This window comes from Mauremys reevesii, linkage group 9, assembly GCF_016161935.1.
Source record: "Mauremys reevesii isolate NIE-2019 linkage group 9, ASM1616193v1, whole genome shotgun sequence".
Lineage (NCBI taxonomy): Eukaryota > Metazoa > Chordata > Testudines > Geoemydidae > Mauremys > Mauremys reevesii.
Window position 1 is genome coordinate 96879921 of NC_052631.1, and position 12033 is coordinate 96891953.

The 12033-nt window shown below is 43.0% G+C and overlaps 1 protein-coding gene across 10 annotated transcripts in view; it reads left to right on the top strand.

Moving 5' to 3' along the window:
* Positions 1-12033, top strand: part of ATP11C (ATPase phospholipid transporting 11C) — a 113046-nt gene that overhangs the window by 38597 nt on the left and 62416 nt on the right. For all 10 annotated transcript variants that reach the window (XR_005584322.1, XR_005584324.1, XR_005584323.1 and 7 more), the window contains exons 2-3: positions 598-717; positions 6846-6935. Coding sequence is in view for 5 of the 10 variants with exons in the window: in XM_039487080.1 (XP_039343014.1) it covers positions 598-717; positions 6846-6935 (210 nt within the window). In the remaining 5 variants the exon portion in view is untranslated. The remainder of the gene's footprint in view (positions 1-597; positions 718-6845; positions 6936-12033) is intronic.

Below are 12033 nucleotides of genomic sequence, written 5' to 3' on the forward strand. Positions count from 1 at the left end.
GAAACTTTGCTTTCTTACATATCTGATTTGCAGTGTTATTGTGGCCACCTTGGTTCCAGAATAGGGACAAGGTGGGTGAGGCAGTATCTTTCATTGGACCAACTTCTGTTGGTGAAAGAGCTCTTTGTAAGCTCAAAAGCTTGTATCTTTCACTAACAGAAGTTGGTTAAATAAAAGATTATTACCTCACCCGCTTTGTGTCTCATACATATCTTAGGTTTCAGAGTGGTAGCCTTGTTAGTTTGTTTAAAACTACAAGGAGTCCTTGTGGCACCTTAAAACTAACACATTTATTTAGGCATTTGTAGTGGACCAGGAAAGGCTGAGAAAGGTGTAAATGTGGCCGGCTGGTATTTGGAAAGGTAATAATTACCCATTGTGTGAGATAGGAAGACCATGAATACAATCACTTCTGCACTGCATTCATTCCATTCAACACTGTAACAGGAGAGCCCAGGACAGTGGAAGTTCAGAAAGGCTGTGAGGGAGCCATCAGAATCAGAAGCATGTGGAACTCGTTATCTGCACACATGCATGGAAATGTGTGAACTTGAGAGCCAGGGACTTAACTTGCCTTTACCTTGTTGTCCCTGACAGTGCGCTGGCGAAGAGAAACGAGTTGGAACACGCACGGTGTTTGTTGGCCACCGCCCTGTTTCAGAAACCGATGCTTACGTCGAGCAGAAATTCTGTGATAATAGAATTGTCTCATCCAAGGTAAGTTGGTTCTCTTAATCGGCGAGCTATGGTCATTTAATCAACTGGAAAGTTTGCACGTTTCTGTTCCTGTTCCTCAACCTTATTGTATTTCATCAGTCATGGGTTCCTGACATTTACTTGAGTAGTTAAAATGCTCTTTGCAAGAAGAAATTGCCCCAGTGTTCAGCTGTTCCATTGCTGGTGCGGTAGGAGTTTTAATAACCAAGATTGTTAATCTAATAGGACTGTGGGTTGTAGTGTAAAATCATATACGTTGTATTAAAGAGACTCTTCTCTCTGACCCCTCTATTGAGAGGTTGGGGATGAAATGTTATGTTCTGCTCTCTAATTTTGCACAAAATGTCCCAGTGGGGTTTAGGAGAGATGTGCAAATGGTGTTAGAATTGCATTTGTTAATAACACTTGGGCATATTATGATACCCCCTTCTGAATCTAATTTATGATCTACCTGATGCAATCTGAAAGCAGCTTGGAAGCTCATTTTGCACCAAACCACTGGTTTATATATACACTTCCTTATTAACGCCCACCGAGTGAATGCACACATGAGTTCCCCCTCTGTGCGCTGAATAATATTGAGGCACAAAGAGTAGTACCTGCTTTGATGTTTTCTGGGTCTCCATTGTTTGGAGAGCGAAAATATAAAGGCAAGACAATATCTGGTGACTTAAAAGGTTTTCATTTGGGATTTGTTTGGTTATTTAAAAAATGGACAGATATCTAGAAGCACGACAGTTATCTTTTTTTTTTTTTTCTTCAAGTAGGACAAAAATAACCTAGTACAGTGTGTATTTTAACTCTTGGCCTTTCCCATAAAGAGGAAACCATGCAGTACTCTATTAATATAGCACTTGTCTATTCTGAACACAATGTGATGACACCTATCTTCCTTGACATCTATCAAGCTATTGCAAACGACTTGGAAAAATTGAAATACAATGTCAGACAGCTGGCATCAGCTATTGTTAAGCTAGTTGGGTGACTGTATATTTAGCTTGTTACTAAGGTGGCTTTGGGGATGCCCAGTATATAGTTACAGACTTTAGTCCTACTGTACTTATGATTTAAAGGTTACAGTGGGCATATTTTTTTTCTGTTCTAAACAATTCAAATGTCTGCTGCCTTTTATGTCCTTTTGCTGTCTGCATTAGAACCAGAACTGACTTTGTGCTAGGGACCAGTTCCTGCAGGCTGACCTAGGTAAAACTCCATTTGACTTTTTCGCATTAGGTCTGCAAGATTGTGCCATTGGGGAATATCCATTTGTTTTTGTTTTTTGTTTGTTTGTTTTTCTTTAGTGAATAGTTGAATTATTTAAAAAACACTAATCTTGTGTAGAACTTCATTGATTTTTTTTTTTTTAAAGTTATTTCCCTATTGATTTTTGACCTTTTTATATTTGGGAAGGAAGAATCCATGCCTACCCCTCTCTCCTCCTCCTGCCCCCCAACGTTTAAAATGAAGCAAATGTGGACATGGGTCTTTATTGTTTGCTTATTATCTGTGCACAAGCATCATTAATGATGTGAGTACGACTCTGGGGAAAAGGGACTTGTTTTTTTTTTCAAAGGACACATTTATTTGACCTGTTTTGTTTCTTAAACTTACTTTTAAAGTTCGTGTTATTTTTTCCAAAACAAATGATCCAGTGATCTTCTCCCTTTCTCACCCCTAAAAAAAATGTGAGAAACCAAATTGCAAGCAGGGCAACAAGGCCATGTTCCAATAGAAAACATGTATGCAGTTGCTTTGATTTTTTTTTTTTTTAAGAGAAAAAAGTGAGAGTATGGGGTCTCAAGATTTTAAGAGGTTATCTTCACAGCTGAGAGAAAAGTTTCATTATTTGAGCATTGTTTCCTTTTGATGTGTGGCATGCAGCACTAAAAGCTGTTTACAGGTGGGAATCCCATTGATTTTTGTACTATTTCCCCTAACCTCCTCCAGTTGTTTGTGGGGAGGACAAGGTGTCAACTTGGGAATCATTGATTTTTTTTTTTCCCCCTAAATTAAAATCCAGACAGTACTCTAGTTTATAAGTCAATGTAGAAAGCCAGAATTTAAAGTGTAAAGTTAGAAGAAGGAACATGGAGTTCTGTTGCATATCGGTGTGTAATTGTGTTTACTGACGTGCAAAAACCCAGTGGGCCAGATCTTGATGCTTGCTAAGTCAGGAACACAAAGAGAACTTAAAGCTACATAGCTGAGGAGCCCTTTTAGTGGCTTTGATCAATGAAGGGAGGCTCTAGGCCTGGTAACTTTAGTTAAAGGGCCATGATACCATAGGACTGAAGTCTTTTGTTGCTTAGCACAAATCCAGTAATGGCACTAATACCCCTAGATATATTTACTGTGAATCTTATCCTGCAGCCCTTAAACACAGGAATAGCTATGATTATTATTATTATTTTTTAATGGGCCCACTCCCATGTGGGAGGGCTTCAGGATCCAGCACTACTGCATGTCTTCAGCAAACTAGCAAGGGATGAATCTAGCCCATAGTCTGTCAAAGGAGCCAGGGATTGAAAATGACAGGAGTCTAAATTCCAGGACTTGCAATTCTGATGTTCATGTCCAGTGGCAAAATAGCACAACTGGACTGAGGGCACTTCCTGAATGGTGCGTTCATCTGCAGCTCTGGTAACTTTCAAGATATAAGACATCAACATTGATAACCTTCCCTTCCCTCCTGCTTCAGTGTTGCCTGATGCATGATGACTGCCTTCTATCTGTATTGCTTTAAACTGTTGTACATAATCTGGAAATATGGACCCCCACCTTCTAATGAGCATTACACAGGGGTCTGCAACCTTTCAGAAGTGGTGCACCGAGTCTTCATGTATTCACTCTAAATTAAAGTTTCGCGTGCCAGTAATACATTTTTATGTTTTTAGAAGGTCTCTTTCTATAAGTCTATAATATATAACTAAACTATTGTTGTATGTAAAGTAAATAAGGTTTTTAAAATGTTTAAGAAGCTTCATTTAAAATTAAATTAAAATGCAGAGTCCCCCGGACCAGTGGCCAGGACCCAGGCAGTGTGAGTGCCACTGAAAATCAGCTCGCGTGCCACCTTCGGCACACGTGCCATAGGTTGCCTACCCCTGGCATAACACAGTCACCTCCCACTGCAGGTGTTCATGAGACTATTGGCTTGTTCTCATGCTAGAATTAGAATGGTGGCTGGGTGAAGCATGGCCGTAATAGGAATAACCTGACTTTTTTTGAAACAGGTGTCAGCTAATGTTAGAAAAGCACCCTTCCTACATCCCCCCCCCATCCTTCAATTAATGTACAGGTCTGTCACATCTTACGTGCATTTAACATGCACAAATTCAGCTTTACACGGTTGGCAAAAACAAAACAAACAAAAAAAGAGAAAAATAACAATTTAAATACTGTTCCTGTAGTGCGGGCAATTCCACCCGCCATTACACTCAGTGTAATTTTGACTATACGCGGTTTTCGCTTTACGCGCTGACCGCGAAACGTAACCCCAGCGTAAGATGAGACAGACCAGTAGTGAAATCTTGACAGGTTTTTTTACTGTGATTCTGTCTCCCACAACAATTGGAGAAGCAGAGTTCTGTGCTGCTGCTGATTTCATAAACTGTTTGTTTCCACCTACAAGCTACAAAGGCCCAATTAAAAAAAAGTAGAGGGGGACAAATGGATTTTGGGTGGGGGGAAGAGGCAGAAGACAAAAGTGGATATTTTCTCAACTTAATTGCACAATTGGCACTGCTCTTGCATGTGGAAAGAGGAAGTGCAGTGTAGGAGTCAAACAGCTTCTTAGGCTTTTCTGTGGGAAGGAATTGTAATGGGGGTGCAAATATTGACTTTTTAGCCAAGTCCCGGAAGTTTCACCCAGTCTGTTCCGTACCCAAGCTTTTAGCTCCAACGTTTTATGTTCTGTCAGAGCTAGATTTGTTCTGTTGAAGCAGTTTAATTCTGAGTTCACTGAGTTTTTTTCTAAGCAATAACCTTGGACTCAAGGTCGGGCAACAAACAATTTAATCTGGTGGTTGTCAGTCTGCGCACATATCTGTCTTCAGTCCCAATGTGGGTCTCGGGGGCTGCAGTCTTATCACACTGCAGCCTTTTATGAGGATGTTAGTTGGGCTCACACTTACTTCAGACAGGAGTGCAATTACAGGGAAGTTATTGCCCATAGGAGGGACCATGTGGTTCACTTGACATGAGGGGAGAGGAAGGGTGTGGATGGATAAAGCACAGCATGTGGTCCGGAGTGTGGGTTTAATTTTTCCACTGACCTTGTAGATGTACGTAGGGTGATCAGACAGCAAGTGTGAAAAATCAGGACGGGACTGGGGGAGTAGGCACCTATATAAGACAGCCCCAAAATTGGGACATCTGGTCACCCTAGATGTAGGCCACCTGTCTCTTCGGTTGTGTGGCAATAAGGCACACTGCAGATGCTCCTTCTACTGTTTCACTGCTGATGTTCTAGTAGCAACATCTGCTACTGTCTATATCCTATCCTATATCCCCAGTAGCTGCCCACCCAGCTATGAAAACCTCCATTCCTCTTCTCTCTTCACCCACCAACTTCTACCATGCTGTGGCCATTGTCAGTGCGAAAACTTGCAACACATACACAATCCAAAACTTAAGGTCGGCTGAAAAACGAGCTGAATTTAATATAAAATAAATCCCTCTGTGGGAATAGCGTCCTCGTTCGTATTTAATTCAGATAAAACTTCCATTCTGGAATTTATCCAGATCTGCTACAGAATTTCCTCCTCCGCCTTCCCAGTTGTGATGGAGAATTCAAGTAGCTTTGTTGCAGAGTACAGGGCGAGACTCTGTATGTCGCACCTATAAGAGATGCAGACCAGAATTCATAGCCCAGGGGGTAGGTTGGATTTAACCTGCTGGTGGCACTCTTAGAGTTCCAAGTTCTTTCTTAATGTGCAAGCAGTCAGTCGGTCTTGGGCAGACACATGATGGTGGAGCTGTTGTTTTTGTTAGTGAGGTCTCTGTGTAGAAACAGTTGTCTCAGGGGTGGGGTTGGAAGCTGTGTAAGCAGCAGGAGAGTTTTGCTGCTCTCTGTGAACCAGGCATTGAAGTTGGTTTGAGAGTCCTGAAAGGCGTCCTCCTCCTGCGTGCTGTTTGACCGTCTTATTTTGGGACAGGTGTATGGGCGTTAATCTTAGAATATATCCACACTCTGCACCACAGATTTCCCCTCCGCTGGAAAACAGACCTGCAAGGCCCCAGACATCCACTCAGCGGAGTTGTAACACATCTTTGTGGCCTCTCAATTCTGCGGGTCAAAGTGGCCTCTAGAATAATTCTGACAGATCTGTGGACCTGGCCGAGTTACAGCAGCCTGTTCCCTACCGGTGGCAGTGCTGCCTAGACCCTCCACAGCAGTGTTCCTTGCTGCAGCTCTGCCGCCAGCATCACACCCTGTGTTTCCTATGCTGAGTTTAGAGAGGCAACCTGGAGCTGTTTTCCTCAGCCCTTGCCCAGGGGGAGTTCTCCCTTGGCTGGATCCAGGGCTTTTAGGGCACTTCGCTGCTGCTCTGCCAGCCCTTTTTATGCATCACACAAGGCTGGAGAAGGGTTAAGAATCCTTCGTACACAGAGAGTATGACGGCTGGTCTCTTTGTGAGAGAAACAATACAGGAAGACTCCTTGGATTGGTTTCCCCCTGTGCATTCATGTAGCAGCTACTCACAAAGTGCCCCCTTACTCTCGATATTCGATGCTAATGAGCCTAGATACAATGGTGATAGGCATGTTAAAAATACACCGAGAGTATACCATTAAAATTGCTTAATGCTATTGTGAGTTTCTGAAGAGGTTCAATAATAAGAGAACACACACCAGGGCCAAATCTATCCTGGGTATAACATCTGTGAAATTATACCAGGGATCCATCTGTCCAATATAACTACTTAACCTTTTATTTATTTATTTACTTATTTTTAATGAAATCTTATTTCTTAGGATTCTAAACATAAGTTCCCCTTCTTTAACTCTCAATCCCTGGGTAAATGTAGCTTCCTGACAGTTGTCGATCTTTGGTTCTATTGACATTCTGAAAATTTGTGTGCTGGTATTATTTGCACAGCTTATCTCTCTGTTCTTTCACCCTGCAGTACACTGTCTGGAATTTTCTTCCGAAGAATCTTTTTGAACAGTTTAGAAGAATTGCCAACTTTTATTTCCTTATCATTTTCCTTGTGCAGGTAAGGGCATTTTTAAATAGAAATGATGCAAGAATTAGTATTATTTAAACTGATTGTTCAAAGCTTTAAAAACAACTTGATAAAGGACTGAGACTGAAGACTGGCTCTTTACTGGTGCTTATGAAATCTTTTATTAGTAGCTATGTTTTGTCTCCTGCACACGCATTCAAAATACCGTAACTAGTAACATTTCTGAGGCCATCTCAGACCATATTGTGATGACTATTGTTACAATTTAAGGGCCCTATTAACACTATAAGTACCATGAGATCACTCACATAAATATGTCTACGTTGGGGCTGGAAGGTGTAATTTCCATCTTGAGGAGTCATGTTCATGCTAGTTGTGATCAAGCAGCATGCTCACAGTAGAAGTGTAGCTGCCACAGAGGGAGAGGCTAGCAGCTCAAATACATTCCTAGGGTCTCAGATGAGATCATGCGTAGGAAGTCTAGCGCCTCCCACTGCTCATACCCCTGTAGTTACACGTTTATTTTAGTGCCCGAGCTGAGTCGGATCTAATGTCGGTATCTTTCCTTGAAACTGGAAATTTCACCTCCAGCTCCTATGTAGACATACCCGGTGTGAGTAAAACACATGTTAACAGCTGCAGGATTGAAACCTACCTTTTTTTGTACACTTTATTGCTTCTCCCATCTAACCATACATTTTTCTCCTTTATAATAAGCAGCCTGGTAATAATATAGTTTGTGTAGATGTCAAGAAAACCAGAAGAGGTGCACAGTGTATCATTTGGATTTCTTTTATATTCAGATGAACATTTATTAAGTGTGAACGTGTGTAGGAGTGTTTGATTTTTTTTTAATTTTTTTTTGTAAAGAGATTTTATACATACTAAATTACAGACATATACACACACACACGATGTAATAAGATTGTCTTTTTTCCATGCTGATTTTCTATGTAAAGAGGGCATTGATCTTGGGATTAGGGGAAATGTTGGTAGATATGAGTGTTCATTTTCTGTTACATTAGCTGAAAAATCAGAAGCTCCCAAAATATATTTGCAAAACAAAGGTGTCTTTTTTGTTTGTTTAGTTTTTTAGTAAAATTTGGATGAAACACAGTGAAGTATATTTCCCTCTTTTTTACAACTGAAATTGGGGTTTTTAAAAAACACTCAACTGACTGGTTAAGTCAAACCAGACAGGCAAAACTTCAGCCTATTCTTTTAGTAAATGAAGTCTTAGATCTGTTACATACGGTAGTCTGCAATAAAGGTGTCCTCTGAGGGATTAAGCTGATTAATAGCTCTATGCTTCACTTTTATTAATGTTATATATAGAATCATAGAAATGTAGACTGGAAGGGACCTCAGTAGGTCGTCTAGACCAGTCCCTTGCACTGAGGCAGGACCTAAGTATTATCTAGACCAGAGGTGGCCAACCTGAGCCTGAGAAGGAGCCAGAATTTACCAATGTACATTGCCAAAGAGCCACAGTAATACGTCCTCCTGCCCACTAGCAGCCCTGCCGATCAACGCCTCCTGCTCCATCCCACACCTCCCAATCAGCTGTTTCGTGGTGTGCGGGAGGCTCTGGGGGTGAGGAGTGAGGGCACGGCAGGCTCAGGGGGAGGGGGCAGGAAGGGACTGAGTGAAGGCAGGGCCTGTGGCAGAGCCAGGGGTTGAGCAGTGAGCACCCCCCGGCACATTGGGAAGTTGGCGCCTGTAGCTCCAGCCCTGGAGTCGGTGCCTATACAAGGAGCTGCATATTAACTTCTGAAGAGCCGCATGTGGCTCTGGAGCCACCGGTTGGCCACCCCTCATCTAGACCATATCTGACAGGTGTTTATCTAACCTGGTCTTGAAAACCTCCAGTGACAGAGATTCTACAGCCTCCCTAAGTAATTTGTTCCAGGGCTTAACTACCCTTACAGCTAGGAAGTTTTTCCTAATAACTATCCTAAATTAAAGATTTACTGCTTGTCATGTCCTCAGTGGTTAATTTATCAGGATATCTTTATTTATTAAAGAGGAAGGTATCTCCTAGAACTGGAAGGGACCTTGAAAGGTCATCAAGTCCAGCCCCCTGCCTTCACTAGCAGGATCAAGTACTGATTTTTGCCCCAGATCCTAAGTGGCCCCCTCAAGGATTGAACTCACAACCCTGGATTTAGCAGGCCAATGCTCAAACCACTGAGCTATCTCAACCTTTTTCATACTTGAAGACTGTGTGACAGACCCAGGCCAGTGGGGTACAGGAGTCTGGTAGAGGGCAAATATACTGGTCACTGGATGAGTCGTTTTCTGTTCCCTGAGTGACCAGAGCAGGGGCAGCACTAGAGTAATCAGGAACCTGCTAGAACCAATTAAGGCAGACAGGCTGATTAGATCACCTGCAGCCAATCAAGGCAGGCTAATCAGGGCACCTGGGTTTAAAAAGGAGCTCGCTCCAGTCAGCTGAGGGGGAGCCAGAGGAGAGGAGCTGGGAGCAAGAGGCACAAGGAGAGTGAGCTGCTGGAGGACTAAGGAGTACAAGCGTTATCAGACACCAGGAGGAGGAGGCCATGGGGAAGTAGCCCAGGGAGTTGTAGCCGTCATGCAGCTGTTACAGGAGGCACTATAGACAGCTGCGATCCACAGGGCCCTGGGCCGGAACCCGGAGTAGAGGGCGGTCCTGGGTTCCCCGCAAACCTCCCAACTCCTGATCAGACACAGGAGGAGTTGACCCAGCCTGTGGGGAAGATCACTGAGGTGAGCAAATCTGCCAATAAGCGCAGGACCCACCAAGGTAGAGGAGGAACTTGGTCACAACTGTTATCATGTCCCCCTCAGTCTTCTCTTGGCCTACTCTGTCCTTGGTTTTCCCGTTGCTTTTAATGTATTTGTAAAGTGTTTTATTGTTACTCTTTTTGTCCCTAGTTAGTTTAATCTCATTTTGTGCTGTGACCTTTCTAATTTTATTCCTACATGCTTGTGGTGGTGTTTTTATTATATATAGTAGATATGTCATCTTTTGTAATTTGACACAGTTTCTACTTTTTGTATGACTGTTTTTTGAATTTCAGGTCGTTGAAGATCTCCTGGTTAATGCAGGGTGGTTTCTTACTATTCTTCCTATCTTTCCTACACCCTGGGCTTGTTGGCTCTTGTGCTTTTAATAATGTCTTTTTAAAAATTGCCAACTCTCCTGGACACCCCCCCACCCCCCACCCCTGAGTTGCTTCCCAGAGGATCTTACCTACCAATTCTTTGGGTTTGCTGAGGTCTATTGTCTTTATTCTGCTGTTTTTCCTCCTACCGCTCCTTAGAATCATGAACTCTACCATTTCATGGTCACTTCCACTCAGGCTGCCTTCCACCTTCAAATTCCCAACCCAAGTTCCCTATTGGTCAGAATCAAGTCTGGAACAACCTCTCCGCTAGGCGCTTTCTCCACCGTCTGTAATAAAAAGTGCATTCCAAGAACTTGTGGGATAATCTGTGCCCTGCTGTCTTATTTTCCCAACAGATGTCTGGATAATTGAAGTCCCCCATCACCACCAAGTACTGTGTTTTCAATGATTTGATTAGTTGTTTACAAAAAGATCCTTCCACGGCTTCCTCCTGGTTGGGTGGTCTATGATAGACCTCTACCATGACATCACCCTTGTTTTTCATCCCTTTTATCCTTACCCAGAGACTTGCCACAGGTCTGTTTTCCACTTCTATCTCAACCTAGTGCATATGTAATACATCTTTGCTATTCCTCCCCTTTTTTTTCCCCTGCTAATCCTTCCTGAAGAAGCTGTTCCCTTCTGTACCAGTATTCCTCTCCGATGGTGCTGTTGCAATCCTCTCCAGCTGGATTTCTCCCTCCGTCTTGGAGGTCTCCCTATTCATATTTACAATGAATTCCTCGTGTGAATGGATGCTCCTCAGCCTAGCCACCTCCTCCTGTAGCTCTCCTACCTGCCTCCAGAGTAGGCACCTCTCACCCTGGGTGGTCTCCCCAGCCTGGCTTTCTGTGTTGGGGAAATGCAGGCCACAGTCTGTGCAAACCCACACCAGGACCTAGGTAAAGGCAGGTTCTTTGTCTGGACGCAGGTGCAGGTGGCGAAGCCAAGAGCACTGCTGGCACCGGCAATGAGCCCTTTTCGAACCAGGATGATTTTATTCTTTCTTCCGCTTAGAAACTCTGTCTCAAACTCCTATGTTTGCTGTCTCCCCTTGGTCACTTAGCATCTGGCTTTTAAGCATCTGGCTATGTTACAGCTTAACAAAATTGGATGCCTAGTAAATTGTTATAAAGCATAATGCTCCTCCTCAGCCATCAAGATTTCCATGCCTGCTGCAGAAATAGGTGATCCCAACATAATTCCTGTGGACTATGCACAAGGTTGCCTGTTTGACACAAAGGGACAAACTCACTTTTGGGGTTAACTGATGCCAATGAAATCCAGTGGAGATGCACCACTCCAGTTTGTCAGAAGTGAACTTGGCCTGTGCATGCACTGAAGTAATGCGCTAAAGTCAGGATGTCCCACCAGCATACTGGGTAGTCTGAAGTCACAGTGTTACGTCTTATCTTCTGCCCCTCTTCGAGGAGAGGAGCCTGGAATAACTGAATTTGTTACCTCACTGAACCTAGCTGGGTGACGCTGACATATTTCCTGGCAGTTCAGTTGCGTACCCGTTTTAGACATAGACCTAGGGATCTGTCTATGAAATCGATCCTATGCAGATGGATTAAAGAGCATTTTTCTTGTTTTCTGTTTTTATTCCAAATACTGTGACCATGTTTAAAGTCAGAAAATTACCCACAAATTGAATTAGAGATAAAACCCACACCTGATACAGGTCACTAACAGACACCGGCCAGGCACTTTTCATTCTGGAAGTACTGAAGATTTCACTTATCTTTAATAAGCACTTAGGGCAATTCCATTCATTTAAAATATCAAGGGGCTACCTTGAGAAATGCCATTTATGACTGAAATGTTGGTGTCGATCAAGTTAACGTATGTTCAGTTAATGGACTTGCCTGAAGTGTTTCCTTATAAGTGAAGGGTTCAGCAGACTCTTGAGTGAGGAGTGCAGAGGAATTGTATGTTGAATTCAGTCCTGTGTTGGGGTTGATCCTGGTCCCACGTAGGCC